Source organism: Phodopus roborovskii, unplaced genomic scaffold (genome assembly GCF_943737965.1).
Source record: "Phodopus roborovskii unplaced genomic scaffold, PHOROB, whole genome shotgun sequence".
NCBI lineage: Eukaryota > Metazoa > Chordata > Mammalia > Rodentia > Cricetidae > Phodopus > Phodopus roborovskii.
In genome coordinates, this window is record NW_026126459.1 from 9,952,340 (window position 1) to 9,965,658 (window position 13,319).

General features: G+C 48.4%; 1 protein-coding gene across 2 annotated transcripts in view; it reads right to left on the bottom strand.

Moving 5' to 3' along the window:
- The window catches only part of Celsr1 (cadherin EGF LAG seven-pass G-type receptor 1), a 136,887-nt gene that overhangs the window by 27,712 nt on the left and 95,856 nt on the right, over positions 1–13,319 (bottom strand). For both annotated transcript variants that reach the window (XM_051189563.1, XM_051189562.1), the window contains exons 7-14: positions 12,227–12,390; positions 11,635–11,760; positions 10,667–10,833; positions 4,817–5,002; positions 3,790–3,903; positions 3,116–3,290; positions 2,290–2,431; positions 1,844–1,964 (exon numbers count right to left, since the gene is read on the bottom strand). In XM_051189563.1, the coding sequence (XP_051045520.1) occupies positions 1,844–1,964; positions 2,290–2,431; positions 3,116–3,290; positions 3,790–3,903; positions 4,817–5,002; positions 10,667–10,833; positions 11,635–11,760; positions 12,227–12,390 (1,195 nt within the window). The remainder of the gene's footprint in view (positions 1–1,843; positions 1,965–2,289; positions 2,432–3,115; positions 3,291–3,789; positions 3,904–4,816; positions 5,003–10,666; positions 10,834–11,634; positions 11,761–12,226; positions 12,391–13,319) is intronic.

Genomic DNA, 13,319 nt, shown 5'->3' on the forward strand with positions numbered 1-13,319 from the left:
GCTCAGTGGGTAAAGGTGCTTGCTGCACAAGTCTGGCCAACTGAGTTCGATTCCCAGAACCTACATAAAAGTAGAGGGAGAAAACTATCTCCACAAAGTTGTCCTCTGACCTCCCCATGTGTGCCACGACACATGTACACTAAATAAATGTAATAAAACTCTTTTCTTACACTTCTTGTAAGTACTAGGATATAGCTCAGGGCTTTGTGTATATTTGACAAGTTCTCTACTCAAAACTATTCCAAAGACAATTTTTTTTTTCTACCCCCGAGACAGGGACTCCCTTCATAGCCCAGCCTGGCTTTGAACTTATGACCCTTCTGCTCTAGACTCCTGTGAGCTGGAATTATAGGTATCTAGTACCACACTTAACTAAACACTTTCTCCAACTTAAAAAATGTTTATTTTGTGCATGCATGTGTATGTGTGAGTACAGTGGCATGTTGGGAGGTCAGAGGACCACTCTAGGGCTGTTCATGCTTGCTGTCTTGTGGAATCTAGGGACTGAAGCCAGACTAGTGTGCAAGGAACTCTAAAGCCGAGCCATCTTGTCTGTCTTCTTAAGTTCTAATGAGAAAAAGCTGTAGGCATTTTCCCTCCATAATGCTGTACACATGCCTCTTCCTTCCTCCTGCCCCCACAGATGCAACTGCCCACCCATCTAAGCATGCAAAGCCAGACCTGAGCCACACTCATCCACATTCATTTCAACTTGGCACTTAGAGTGTTTCCAGGCACAAGGCCTGTACCACTATTGGGATCACTGTGGAGCATCCAGGGCAAGGTTGACACTGGAGAAGCATCACAAGGAGCCCATGGTGACAGTTTACTTCCCTGGTTCTCACCCTACCTCCTTGACAGCTTGTCCCTTACTGAGTGACCACTGCTACCCTCAAACCCAATGGTAATCTTCTGGTGGCAACTCTGAAGGCTCCTGTAGTAGGGAACAGGGTTTCCTCCAACTGTGGCTAAGCACACAGAGCATATTCAGCAGCTGTGAGATCAGGTGTAACAAGCTGCACACACATTAGGTCTGGATACCAAGACAGGGTATGGATTGTGTATGTATGTGCCTGAGGAGGTGCTGGGGATCAAATCCAGGGTCTGTGCAAGGCTGAGTGTATGAGCCCTACCTCCTGAGAAATAGCCCCTTGTCCTCCAGATTTTAAAAGTTGTCATCACTAAATGCCAGCTTGGTAAAAGGGCAGGATAGCAGCAGGCTAGAAAAACCGAGGCTGATGCCAAAGATGCAGCAATCTGCACAGAAATGCCTTGATCTGTGGTTACTCACAGGATGTGAGGCTGAAGAAAGACTACAATGGCTTCTAGGTCCCATAGTGGAACAGTCTGAACCACTTTAAATGTAAGAGCCCTGGAGTGTTCCCAGAGCACAGGTGAGCAACCCAATATATGTTTGCTTGTTTGGTTTTCAAGATCTGGTTTTTCTGTGTAGCCCTGGCTGTCTTGGAACTCACTTTGTAGACCAGGATGGCCTTGAGCTCAGAGATCCACTTGCCTCTGCCTCATGAGTACCAGGATTAAAAGTGTGCACCACCACTGCCTGGCGCAACCCATCAAGTATATGCATGCATGGTTCAATATACAGGTACAGGTACAAATAGATTGCAGATATTTGTGCTTATATGAGGCTGCATGTGAATACAGGTGAATGTGTATATATGAAAAGTATATTTTATACATATGTGTGTGTGTGTAATGCATGCATGCATGCATCTGTTCATGTGTGCAAACTCACGTTTGTACGTAGGCCATACTGTTCATGCATGGCCAGCTTGCTGGGCTCAAGTCTAAGGGAGGTGGGGACAGGCTGGTGGCTCCTCACCTTGCACTGGCATTGGCCATTGGTCTTGTTGCAGTCTGGATCAAAGCCTTGACTGACGGCACAGTGACAGGGGCCACACACTGGGTTCCCCCACCAGCCTTTGGGGCATGGAAGGTCGACTCTGATGGAAAAAAATAAGGTGACAGATGAAGGACACTTAAGAGTTTTGTGCCCTTATTCCAACCTTCAGGGGTCACATACCCAGACAGGCTCTGCCTACAAAAATACTGTTAAAATGATGTTTTTCTCCATGCTTTCATATATCTTAAAACACACATGAGAAGCCCAGTGAGAGCCGCAGGCTACTGTGGCACAGATGGGGGTGGGGGTGGGAGTGGGGGATGGGGGTGGATAGCAACTGTTTGTGTCTCTCCATCAGAGAGGAGGCAGGGAAGATGGGGACGGAAGCCTAGAGGGCCACAAGGCAGTGCCCCAGACTCCCTTACTTGTTCTCGCAGTACTGCCCGTAGTGGCCGGGCCCGCATTCACATGAGTAGCCTCGAGGACTGTTGGGGGAGCGCACACAGGCTGATACATGCTTGCAGGGGTTCAGGAGACATGCGTCCACACACTTTCTTCCATAGTACCCTGTGGGGACAAGGCCAGCATAAGCTCTACATCAAGGCTTCTCCTGCACTCATGCTTCCCAAAGCTGACAGTTCCTGCCACTCAGCAGAAAGGAACAGCAGCCTCCCCTCCAGGTCACAGGAGACAAGACTGGAAGGCAACCAGCCCAGGCCAGGGGAGGGCAGAATGCAGGGGTGTAGGTCTTGGCTATCCCAGATGCATGGGGAATGAGAGCGACCAATGAATACCTTCAGTGCTTCTCCATTCACCAAATCCAAAGGTGACCAGTGAATGTGTGCCTTTTAAAATGTGTCACTTTACACTGCTGGCTAACTGCACTTTTTGACATTAAAGTCCCAAATGGAAAAAAAAAAAAAAAAAAAAAAGTCCTCTGCTTTCGGAGGGGAGTAGGGAGGCTGAAAGAAGGGCTACCTCTGTAACCCAGGCTAGCCCCCAGGAACGCACCATGCAGCCCAGGCTGGCCCAGGACTCACTATGCAGCCTCAAACTTACAACAATTTCTCCTGCCATGGCTGATGTTTCCTCCCAAGTGCTGATAGTATAGGTGTGAGTTACCATACGGGGCATAGAGGCTGCTTCCCATACAACAGCTCAGGGCCCGATGTTCTCACTGATTTGACCAGGGAAGCTCACATTCAAAATCAGTTTCCCCTGATGCTCTATAATATAAAGTGAGGGCCCCACCTCTGTCACAGACGCAGGTGTAGCTATCCCAGGTGTCACGGCAGTGGCTGTGCGGAGGGCAGGGGCTTGAGGCACATGGGTCCTCCACATCACAGCCGTCCTTTACCCTGACCTTGAGGGCATCATTCATGTTCAGGGTGGCAATGTTGGTGGATGTCTCCCCCATCCTCACGCCCTGCATTTAAAAAGTAGGGCAGCTGGACTCAGTCCCAGAGTGGTAAAACTGGAGGAACCCCAGAGGGTAAAGAGAAGTTAAGAGAGCCTCAAATTCTCTCCCAGTCTGAACAGTCAGTTCTTATCCCCACAGCCTGGAGCCCAGAGACATGGGCAGGGCTGGGTCACACCGCAGCAAAAGAATGTGTGGTCTGTGTCCATTGTAGGGGGCTGTGAGTGGGACATGGCTTAGCTGCTCCCTAGGCAGTTGTGGGACACAGATGTGGATGTGAAGCTGAATCACGTAGCCATGGCAGAAGCGAAAAGATGAAGGCTGGGGATGTGAGGACTGGATCCCTGGCATAAGGGGAGCTATGGGAGAAGGAGGGAGTGAGCAGGAAACATGACTTAAAGTTTAGGGCACTTATTAGATGGATTAAAAACTAACTGAAGAGCCCTACCAGCTGCAGTGATGGAGGCCTGAGCCAGCCAGCAAAGATGCAGGGCCTTGCCTGCCATACCTGCATACAGCCTCGGAAACCATGGCGCACAGACAACTTGTCCTCAGACACACCTCCGATGACAATAGTCCGCATCTTCAACCCAGGTAGCTGGTTCCCAATCTGCACCGTGCTCTACATGGAAAGAACAGGGGTCTCTGGGCACACTTTCCCAACAGGAGGAATGCGCTGAAGACTAAGGCAGAGGGGTATGAACCACCTCCCTTGAGCCTCCAAAGGAACTCTTGGCCATCTGGAGGAAAGCAGGCTGACTGCATGTGGCAAACAGGGCATGGGATCCAGGTGATCAGTGGGGAAGATATGGGCACAGAAGCAAAAAAGCCATGCTCAGAGAATGAATTAGGTAAACAGGAGGCAGGCAGGAAGTGGGGACCATGTATCCCATGGGAATCTGGGTCTCAGCTGTCTCCCAGCCCCAGCTAGGCCTAAACTCAACAGTGATGCCCTCTTAGAATGTGATGCAAGGCAAGCTGAGACTCTGAGGCCTTCATGAATCACTAGGCATTCTCTCAGTATGTGGGTATCTTCTGACATGTGCTGTGTTCTCTGGGGACTGAAGGAACCAGTCTGGCTCAGTAAGCACTCTGGGGGTATTGTCTGGAGACAGCTGCCAGCAGCTGGGACAGATGTACATCTGTATATTCCAGCCCCTCGAGGGCCCTGGTCTTTTCTAGTTTCATTCACTATTCCCCTTTCTGGGAAAGGTGCACTGGTATCTGTGATTGGGCAGAAGGTTAGGGCTGGACAATGAGATGCTACAATGAGATGCTACTCAAAGCAACTTCACCAAGACGTAGCTCTGCAAAGGCACCAGAAGCACCATGATGGTAGACCCAGGTGGGCAGAGCCCAACTCCAGACTACAGAAGTATCCTCAGCATACATGGAATGGAAGACAGTCAGGAATGCCAACCAGTACTTCTCCAAACCTGCAAGGTCCCTGCAGGTGCCGGCATACTGAACATCATTGTGCTTTCTCATTGGCTGATGAAGGAACTGTTTCCAGGAGAATACAGATGCGTACTCACCTGGTCCATCCCATAGTCCAAGGTCATGACTGCCAGGTATTTGATGTCTTTGCCCTCCTTGGCACTCCTCAGTTCTATTAGCACGTGATGCCATTCTCCATCAGTTATTCGAGACTTGGACAGCTTCATGGATGCTATGTCAGAGGGGCCATGGGAGACCTCAAATTGGATGTAGCTGTTGAGAATCTGTAGGGCAGAGAGCCACACCAACTGACTGGTGCAGTTACGTGGAAAGCATTCTGCAGACATCTAATAACATAGTAGTCATGTAGATAGACTTAGACATGGCACCAGAATGGATAAAAAAAATGGGTTTAAAAATTAGGAACCAGGTATGATGGTGCCCACCTGTAATCCCAGGACTTGGCAGAACAGCAAGAAAGATCCTGAGTTTTGAGACAGCTTATTCTAAAGAGCAAATTTCAGGCCAGCCTGGGCTACATAGTAAGACTATTTCAAAAGAGAAAGGAAAAAGAAAACAAAGACACAAATTTGGCTGGGGATGTAGCTCAGTGGTAGAGCACTTACCTGGTCATGTAAGGCCCAGGCTTTGCTACCTAACACCTCGAACACACACACACACACACACACACACACACACACACACACACACACACACACACACACAATTTTAGTTTGTCAAGATCTAATCGTGTTTAAAGACACGTATGAAAATCAAGAGTACTGCACCTAGCCTAGAGCAGTGTTTTAAATTAATGCACTAAAGGCCATATGCAGTGGAGCATGCTTTTAATCCCAGCACTTTGGAGGCAGAAACAAAGGTAGGGACTCAGAGGCCAGTGGATCTTCATGTATTTGAGGCCAGCCCGGTCAACACAGTGAGTTCTAGGCCAGCCAAGACACAAACAATCCCCCAAAAGAGAAAATGGAAGGAAGGAAAGAGAGAGGCAGGGAAGAATTAAAAGGAAGGAAGGAGGGAGGGAGGGAAGAAGGAAAGAAGAAAGAAAGGAAGGCAGGCAGGCAGGCAGCTGGGGGGCTGACAAGATGGCTCAGGGGATAAAGGTGCTTGCTGCCAAGCCTAATGACCTGAGTTAGATTCCTGAGACCCACAAGGTAGAAAGAGAGTTGTCCTCTGGGCCCCATATGCACACTATGGCACATACATGCACACATATAATTAAATAAAGAAGTAAATAAATGTAAAAATTTTTAATTAATGCAGCTGGGGCAATGCCCAGAGTTTTTTTGTTTTGTTTTGTTTTGTTTTTGTTTGTTTGTTTTGACTTGACAAAGAACTAGGTGAGTTGGAACAGCCTTCTTTTGTGAGTTAGGACACATGTATGAAGCTCTGAGCAACATAGCTGAGCTGCAAGGCTGAGGCCAGGGAGAAGGAAGATGCAGCTCTGTTTGGGGCTGTTTTCCCCAAGGCTTCCAGCTGGTTCTAAAGACTCATTTGCAGCAGAGCTGAAGAGGGTGTGAAGGCCCATGGGAAAATGACAAGGATTCCAACCCCAACAAAGCTGGATAGGCAGGCATCTTCAAGGCTTAGTGCTGGGATGCTGAAGGGCCAGACACTCCGAGTAAGCAAGAAACAGAGCAGATCTTGCAGGAACAGAAACCTGGCTTTGCCTCTCTGTGATGGCACTAACATGTTCTGGTCAACCAATTCCCCTGGCTGCTGCCAACAACAAACAAGATGACAATGACACCTGTCCTATCTAGATTTTCAGTACTATGCCTAGCACTCAATAAAAATATCCCAAAGTATCAGGACATAGTAGTGTGTTTAAAATCTCAGAGAAGAATAGAACAGACCCATAGGGATGGCAGAATAGTCAGAACCAGGCTTGTGAGCAGTCATGAGAGCCACAGATAGACCTGAGGACAAACAGACTCTTGTTTCTGTTGGTTCTGTAATATTCCAGAAGGACCAAGCCATCATATTTCAATACATGAGAGAAAAAACAAAAACAAAAACAAACAAACAAACAAAAAAAAAAAACAGAAAGCAAGGCTGTGGCTTACATAAGATGTTCACAGTTACAGATAATGCCCACCAAAATGAGGCTTAGATTTAAAATCCACTGACCATGACACATCTGAAAGATGTTGAAAATGTAGAAAGTAAAAGGATGGACACAGCAGGACGGTGGTGCACACCTTTAATTCCAGCACTTGGGAGGCAGAAACAGGTTCCAGGACAGCCAGGGCCTCACAAAGAAACCCTGTCTCGAAAAACAAAAACAAAAGGATGGACAGAGACACTATCGACAGGAGGGCTGGTGTGGCTGTATTAGTAGACAGAGCACTTTAAGGCAAGCATCATCACTAGAGAGAAAAAGACGTTCATAATGACACCAGAGCCAGTCTGCCAGGAATGAAAACAGCCGAGCACTCAAGTCCAGACACAGATTGCCACAATAACAAACACTTGGAAATGGCATAGTATCTTTAGAGGTTTGTATTTGGTTTTCTGAGACAGGGTCTCACACAGTCCATATTGGCCTCCAACTTCCTATGGTAGCCCAAGATGGCCTTTAGTTTCTGATCCTTTGGCCTCCACTTCCTAAGTGCTGGGATTATAGGTGTGTGACCCTACACCTTGTTTACACAGAGCTAGGAATCTAACCAAGGGCCTTGTATACACCAGGCAGGTAATCTACCCAGTGAGATACACTGCCAGTCCCTGACATAGTCTGTTTAACCACAATTAATGCCACTGTCTTAACATTTGTGGATCTCCTCCTTGCATCTCCTTTCTTGACAACCGCAGAGTACACATTCTTTTCAAGTACACACAGAATGTTGACAAAGCCTGGCTGCATCCAGGCTTGAAAGCAAGTCTCAGCATGTTTCCAAGGACTGAACTCACTGGGCCCAAGTTTGTGTGGCCTCCAACCATGTTAGAAACAATATCAAAAGGTTTTAGTATACAGTGCCTCATGCTGGCTAACTCAGCCTACTCCACAGGCTCTGGAGGAAGCCCTGATGGGAAGGACTAAGGTCAGGACTGATGCCTTTTGACTTTACTCTACACCAATAGTTGATTTGAGAAGGTAATTTTCATCTTTTTATATATCTCTTCTTTTGGCTCAGGTCTCCTGAGCTGTTCTCTCTCTCACTGGCCTTACTGCCTAAACCCTGAAGTGATAAATCAACAATGAAAATGAAAATGTCATGTATCTACAGCAAAAGGGAAGGCTGTGAATAAACCCCAGAACAGAGGCAGGAGCTGTCACCCATCTTGGACTGTTACCTAATGTAAGACAGGTGCCAACAAAGGCGTGAGTATTCCACTTGACAATGCAGCTGGATTGGGGGTACCTGACAGCAATTATCCACATTGTCTGGGCTTTGGACACTCAAACAGCTGCACTACAATGCTCCACTGGTGGTGAGGAGGCCACAGGCTGAACATGTCACACAAAACACAACCAGAAAATTCCTGTGATGTCTGGTAGACCAGCTTCTGGGAGTCACACTGAGGTGGTCTCGGGTGGCCCTCAAGGCCATCTTTGGTGCACCCAGTCTTCCTGGCTGCAGTCCCTGAGTTTGTGGATGAGCTACCAAAGTTAATGACTCAGTCAGGACTAACCCTGCTGAACACAGCCTTTTTTCCTACAGGGATCCTAACAACAGCCTATGAGTGCCCATCATCACCCTGGATCGAAACAGCCAATTTAATGTGTTCCGACAGAGAAACGCCCACAGAGAAATGCCATCCCCAGGCAGAATGGTGCTTCCAAGTTCAGCCCAAAGTGAGCTTCTGGGGCGGCTGGTAAACTTGTGAAAGGAATTACAGCTAATGAGAGAAGAATAATGACAGTTACAATCACCCTTGACACGCCTGCCAACGCCGCCGACCCAAGCAGGGCACTGGATCCATAACCCCAGTCCCACTCTCCTACCAGTGCAAGGGAATCTACCAAATGGCCCTGTGACCTCTGGCAGAGATCTGGGAGAGGGACGGCTCTGGGTGTCTCTGTCTTCCCACTCTCTGAGCTGAGCCCTGCTCCAGGGAGGCGGAGGGGTTCTCTGGCTGATCCAGGACCCATAGGGCCTTGAATACACAGCCTCTAGCCTCAGTTTTCCTCATGCAGAAAGGGAGCTTGATGCAGACACTCCTAAAGTCCACCTCTCCCTGACCATCTCCAACCTACCCCAACTGCCTGACTGGGAATGAAGCACAAGGATCCAGAGCCCAGGAAGTGGAAGAAACAAGCCATGGCTCTATGAGGGCATGGGGGCAGCAGGGGCCATGAACACCAGTTCCAGGATGTAATCTTGGGACAGAAGTGCTATGTGTTTCACATGTTGGTGTGGCCAGACTCCTCCGGAAGAGAAGAAACTGATATGTAGCAGAGACTGTGCTGAAGGGAAGGAGGGAGAAGGAAACAGAGGATGGCCTACAGGAAGGAAGTCCACAGGCACTATGGCCCATTAAATGCACTCACATATGAATACATACAGAGACAGGCATGCACTCATGCATAAATAAGCATACACATATGGGCACATATGCACAAACATATATACACATATGACCACAATGCACTCACTCATAGACATGTATACAAATGTGCATACAAACATATACACAGTCATGAATACATGCCAGCACAGACATGTGCATAATGACATGCACACATGTACACATAGATGCACACATACATACATGCTCAGATACATTCACATACCTAGGCAGTCACAAGCACACAAAGAGACATAGGCACACATGCATGTGCTTACATATACACACTTTGGAAAAGCCTGGAAGAAAGAAAGAAAAACACCCAGGTATTAATTTCTTCACATTTGAGACCAAGTCCCTGCTTGGGCATGATTCCCCTACATGACTGACCCCCTGGGATTTTACACATCATGAAGTTCAAGGAGAGCCAAAGGTGGAGAATTCTGACCCTGCCCAGGAATCATGGGTCATTGTTCATACAAGAGAATGTCCCATCAGTGTGAATGGGAACTGTCAGAGATACAAGGGCTTGGTGAGATCCCCTGGCCAAGCTTGATCCCCAGACTGTGGGCTCATCCTAAACACCTCGGAACCTCAGGATGCATAGGATAAGAGCACTGCCGGTGGAGAGGTGAGGGTGGCCCAGTGAAGCATTGGGTGATCCCCACAAAGGCAGTAACTCATCACTCCTTGGTATCTCTGGCTCCAATAACCTATCAGAAACCATCTGTGATGCAAGAGGTGTGCAAATGTGTGAATGGACTGCATTAAGATCACTTCCAAAAGCATTCAAGTCCTCTGATCTAAGATTTTAAACAATCCAAATAGTAAAGAGGAAAACGGAAGAAAACATACACATGGCATGATGTGATGGAACCTCGAGAGCCCTCTGGGCAGGGACCTGGCATATGGTAGCATTCAGGTTTCATATGGAGGTAAGGGGCTGCAGTTTGAACTGATGGGGGCTCGCTCACCGCATCAGATGCAGCCCTTTGCCCTCAGCTCTGAAAAGCTGTGAGTCTAGCCAGAAAAAAAAAAAAAAAAAAAAAAAAAAAAAGGCCAAATTCCAGGCAGGGTAGACCAGACCAGAGCTACCGTCTAGGGCAAGTTACACAGAGCCAGCAGTTTCATGGTTTTATACTCCACTCTGGCTACAGTGAAGGGAAGTGGGTGCTGGAAAGTAACCCCACCAGAGCCATTAGCTGAACACAACTTCTGCATAGTCACCATCCTGAATGGCACAATGGCACTGCTGCCCGAGTCACCACATTTCCCTTCTGTGTTCTCTCTGTCCACCATAGGACAGGCATAGGAGGAGATAGGTGAGCGGCAGGTACCCTTTACAGGCATCCTGGTTTTCTGTGAGGCACCTGTCTGCTCTGTGAGTGGGAGCCTATGTGGCTCACAGACACACTCACCTGCAGGTGGAGCCTGGAAGATGTGCCAGCTGTGGCCTCCATCAGCATGCCATCCTCCTTCCGGGTCCGGAACATGAGCCCCAGGTACCAAGGCACAGAGATGGTGATGTCTAGGTCACTCCATGACACAACGCTCTCACCACTGAAGCGCTGTGGGTGTGGCATAACTGCAGATACAGACCAGGACCTCAGGCACCTCCCGAAATCAGGCAGAGAGCACCTTCTCAGCTGCCAGCCAGGTGAGGAAGGGGACTTGTATCTGTGCTCAGTACTGTCCACCATAGCTTCTATACTGCTCACTGGGCAAAGAAGCCCTGAGGGTTGCCAGACACATCCAAAGTGAGGCAAGGAGCCCCCAGATGGATATATGACAGTCAAGGGGTGATCCTGTGGTGCTTGGGACATGGAGCAGGTTCAGGTTTTGGTTGGGTAGGTAGCACCAATCCCTGGGCAGAAGATCATGGCTTGCATACATGCATTGCTCTCTGTTCTTGACTATGGTGACTGTGTGATGTCACTAGTTCTTTCCCAATCTCTGCTGCTGTGACATCCCCATCATGATAGGCTTATTATGGTCTGGAACTGTGAGCCAAATAAAACCTTTACCCCTTAAGTTGCTCTTGTCAGGGTGTTTTATGACAGCAACAAGAAAGACACTAAGACACCCCTTGAGCCCTGCAGCCTCTCTGGAAGATGTGTGGGAGGTTGTCTTTCACGTTCATCATCAGGACCAATCACCAGGACCAATCAACAGCAGTTGTCAGGAGAGGTATTCAAGAACTCCATGAGGCTCAGGTGTGTCCCCACAGCTACCTTGCTCTTCCAACCCTCATGGTCACCTGCCTTTACATCCTATAGAGCTGGCTCCTGGCCCTAGACTTCTATCCTAGCCTTCCTCAGACTATTTATTGCCTGTGTCCCCTTCCCAGATAAACCACTGTGGTTTGGGGGAAGGGACATATTCTTACCTTGTTCACAGTTCTTTCCACCGAAGCGGAGTGGGCATTCACACAGATACGTGTTCCACTTGTTCACACAGGTACCCCCATTCTGGCATGAGGTTCCATCACAGAAGTTCCTCTGAGACGCACAGCCTGTAGGGCAGAGCATATAGTCTGGTCTTGAGTTGAAGACCACAAAGTGGTTTCTCTTAAGGAGCTGTGTCATTCCCTGTACTGTCCCACGCATGAATGCAACCAGCCTGGAATCTACTGGCCATGATGAGAACCCTAGACTGGGGTATGTAGAATTCTCTGCTCCACCCACATCTGAGACCTGGAGTTTCCATGCCATCCCAGAGTCTGATCCGACAACCTGGTGACAATTTTAGGATTGTGTGTCCAGATGAGCGAACAGCATCCCCACATTAGGAACACAGCAAACTGCAGGCTCTGGTAATGCCTACCAAGCCGAGCACAACACTTATTTTCACAGGTAGGTATGTTTCAAGAACACTCAAGAACGCTCTGGGAGGTAGAAGTTGCCCTTCTGTCCCTGGTATGGTCACAAATGCCCAGTGTGCACCATGCTAGTCCTACATATCCAGGGGGCTGTGCATACCTGCCCTGGTACCATTGTTGGCAATGAATGCAGCCATGTCCACAATCCTGCCATCAACAGACAGGTTTCGCATGCATCCAACAAACTGCCGGCTATGCACAGGGAAGTCTTCTGGCAGGTTTGGGACACCACCCAGGAGCAGAGGTCCAGTCAGATCCAGTGACCTGGGAAGGCAAAGCCATCTTCTGTGACGTTGGGCCTGGTGTTGCTGTAACATTGCTGAGACTCTACTGCTTAGACTTCCATCACAGAGCAGGTGCAAGTCCAAGGCAGATGAGTGGGGGTCAGGACAGAAGTGACCCTGCTTCAGGGTCACTAATGGCTCCTCACAGCTTCTCTGGGCCTCAGCTTCCTTACATTTGCATCACCTCCTGATAAATGGGTGTTTGGGGGGTAACTAAGGACCACCTACTGAGTTCCACTCTGCAGTAGAGAGAAGCACCCCATAGTTCTTGGGCTCTCTAGGGAGAAAGTATATTTAGAGCAGAACTCTGGTTCCAGCAGGGGGCAGCTGAAGTCCCAGGCAGGGCTCTAACCCAAGGCACACTTCACCAAGACAGAAAAGAAAGCTAAGTGAGGACAGGATGGGTGACTCTCACTGTGTCCACCTGAACATTACCTTCAAAGGGAAAAAAGTCTCAGGGCCAAGGATACTGGTAGAAGCCTGTACTTCGGGTCTTAAGGATACAGAGGCTGGGCAATTGGAAGTTAGAGGCCAGCCTGGGCTATAGGGAGGCACTGTCTCAAAACAAAAATCAAACCCTAATGTTCTTTTTTTTTTTAATTCATTTATGTATTTTGTTTGCTTGTACATTTGCACACCAAAAGAGGGTCCAAGATCCTTGGGGACTACAGTTACAGACAGTTGTGAGTTATAGACAGTTGTGTGCTGGGAACTGAACTCAGGACCACTGAAAGAGCAGCTAATGCTCTTAACTGCTGAGCCATCTCTCCAGCCCTAAAATCCAATGTTCTATATTCAACCCACAAACTATCAGCTGGAACCAGCAGGAGCAGATTCTCACCTTTTGAAGGTTGGTATTATCAAAAGAAAATAAAGCAAGGTTGGCTCTGCATATGGGTGTTAGAATTT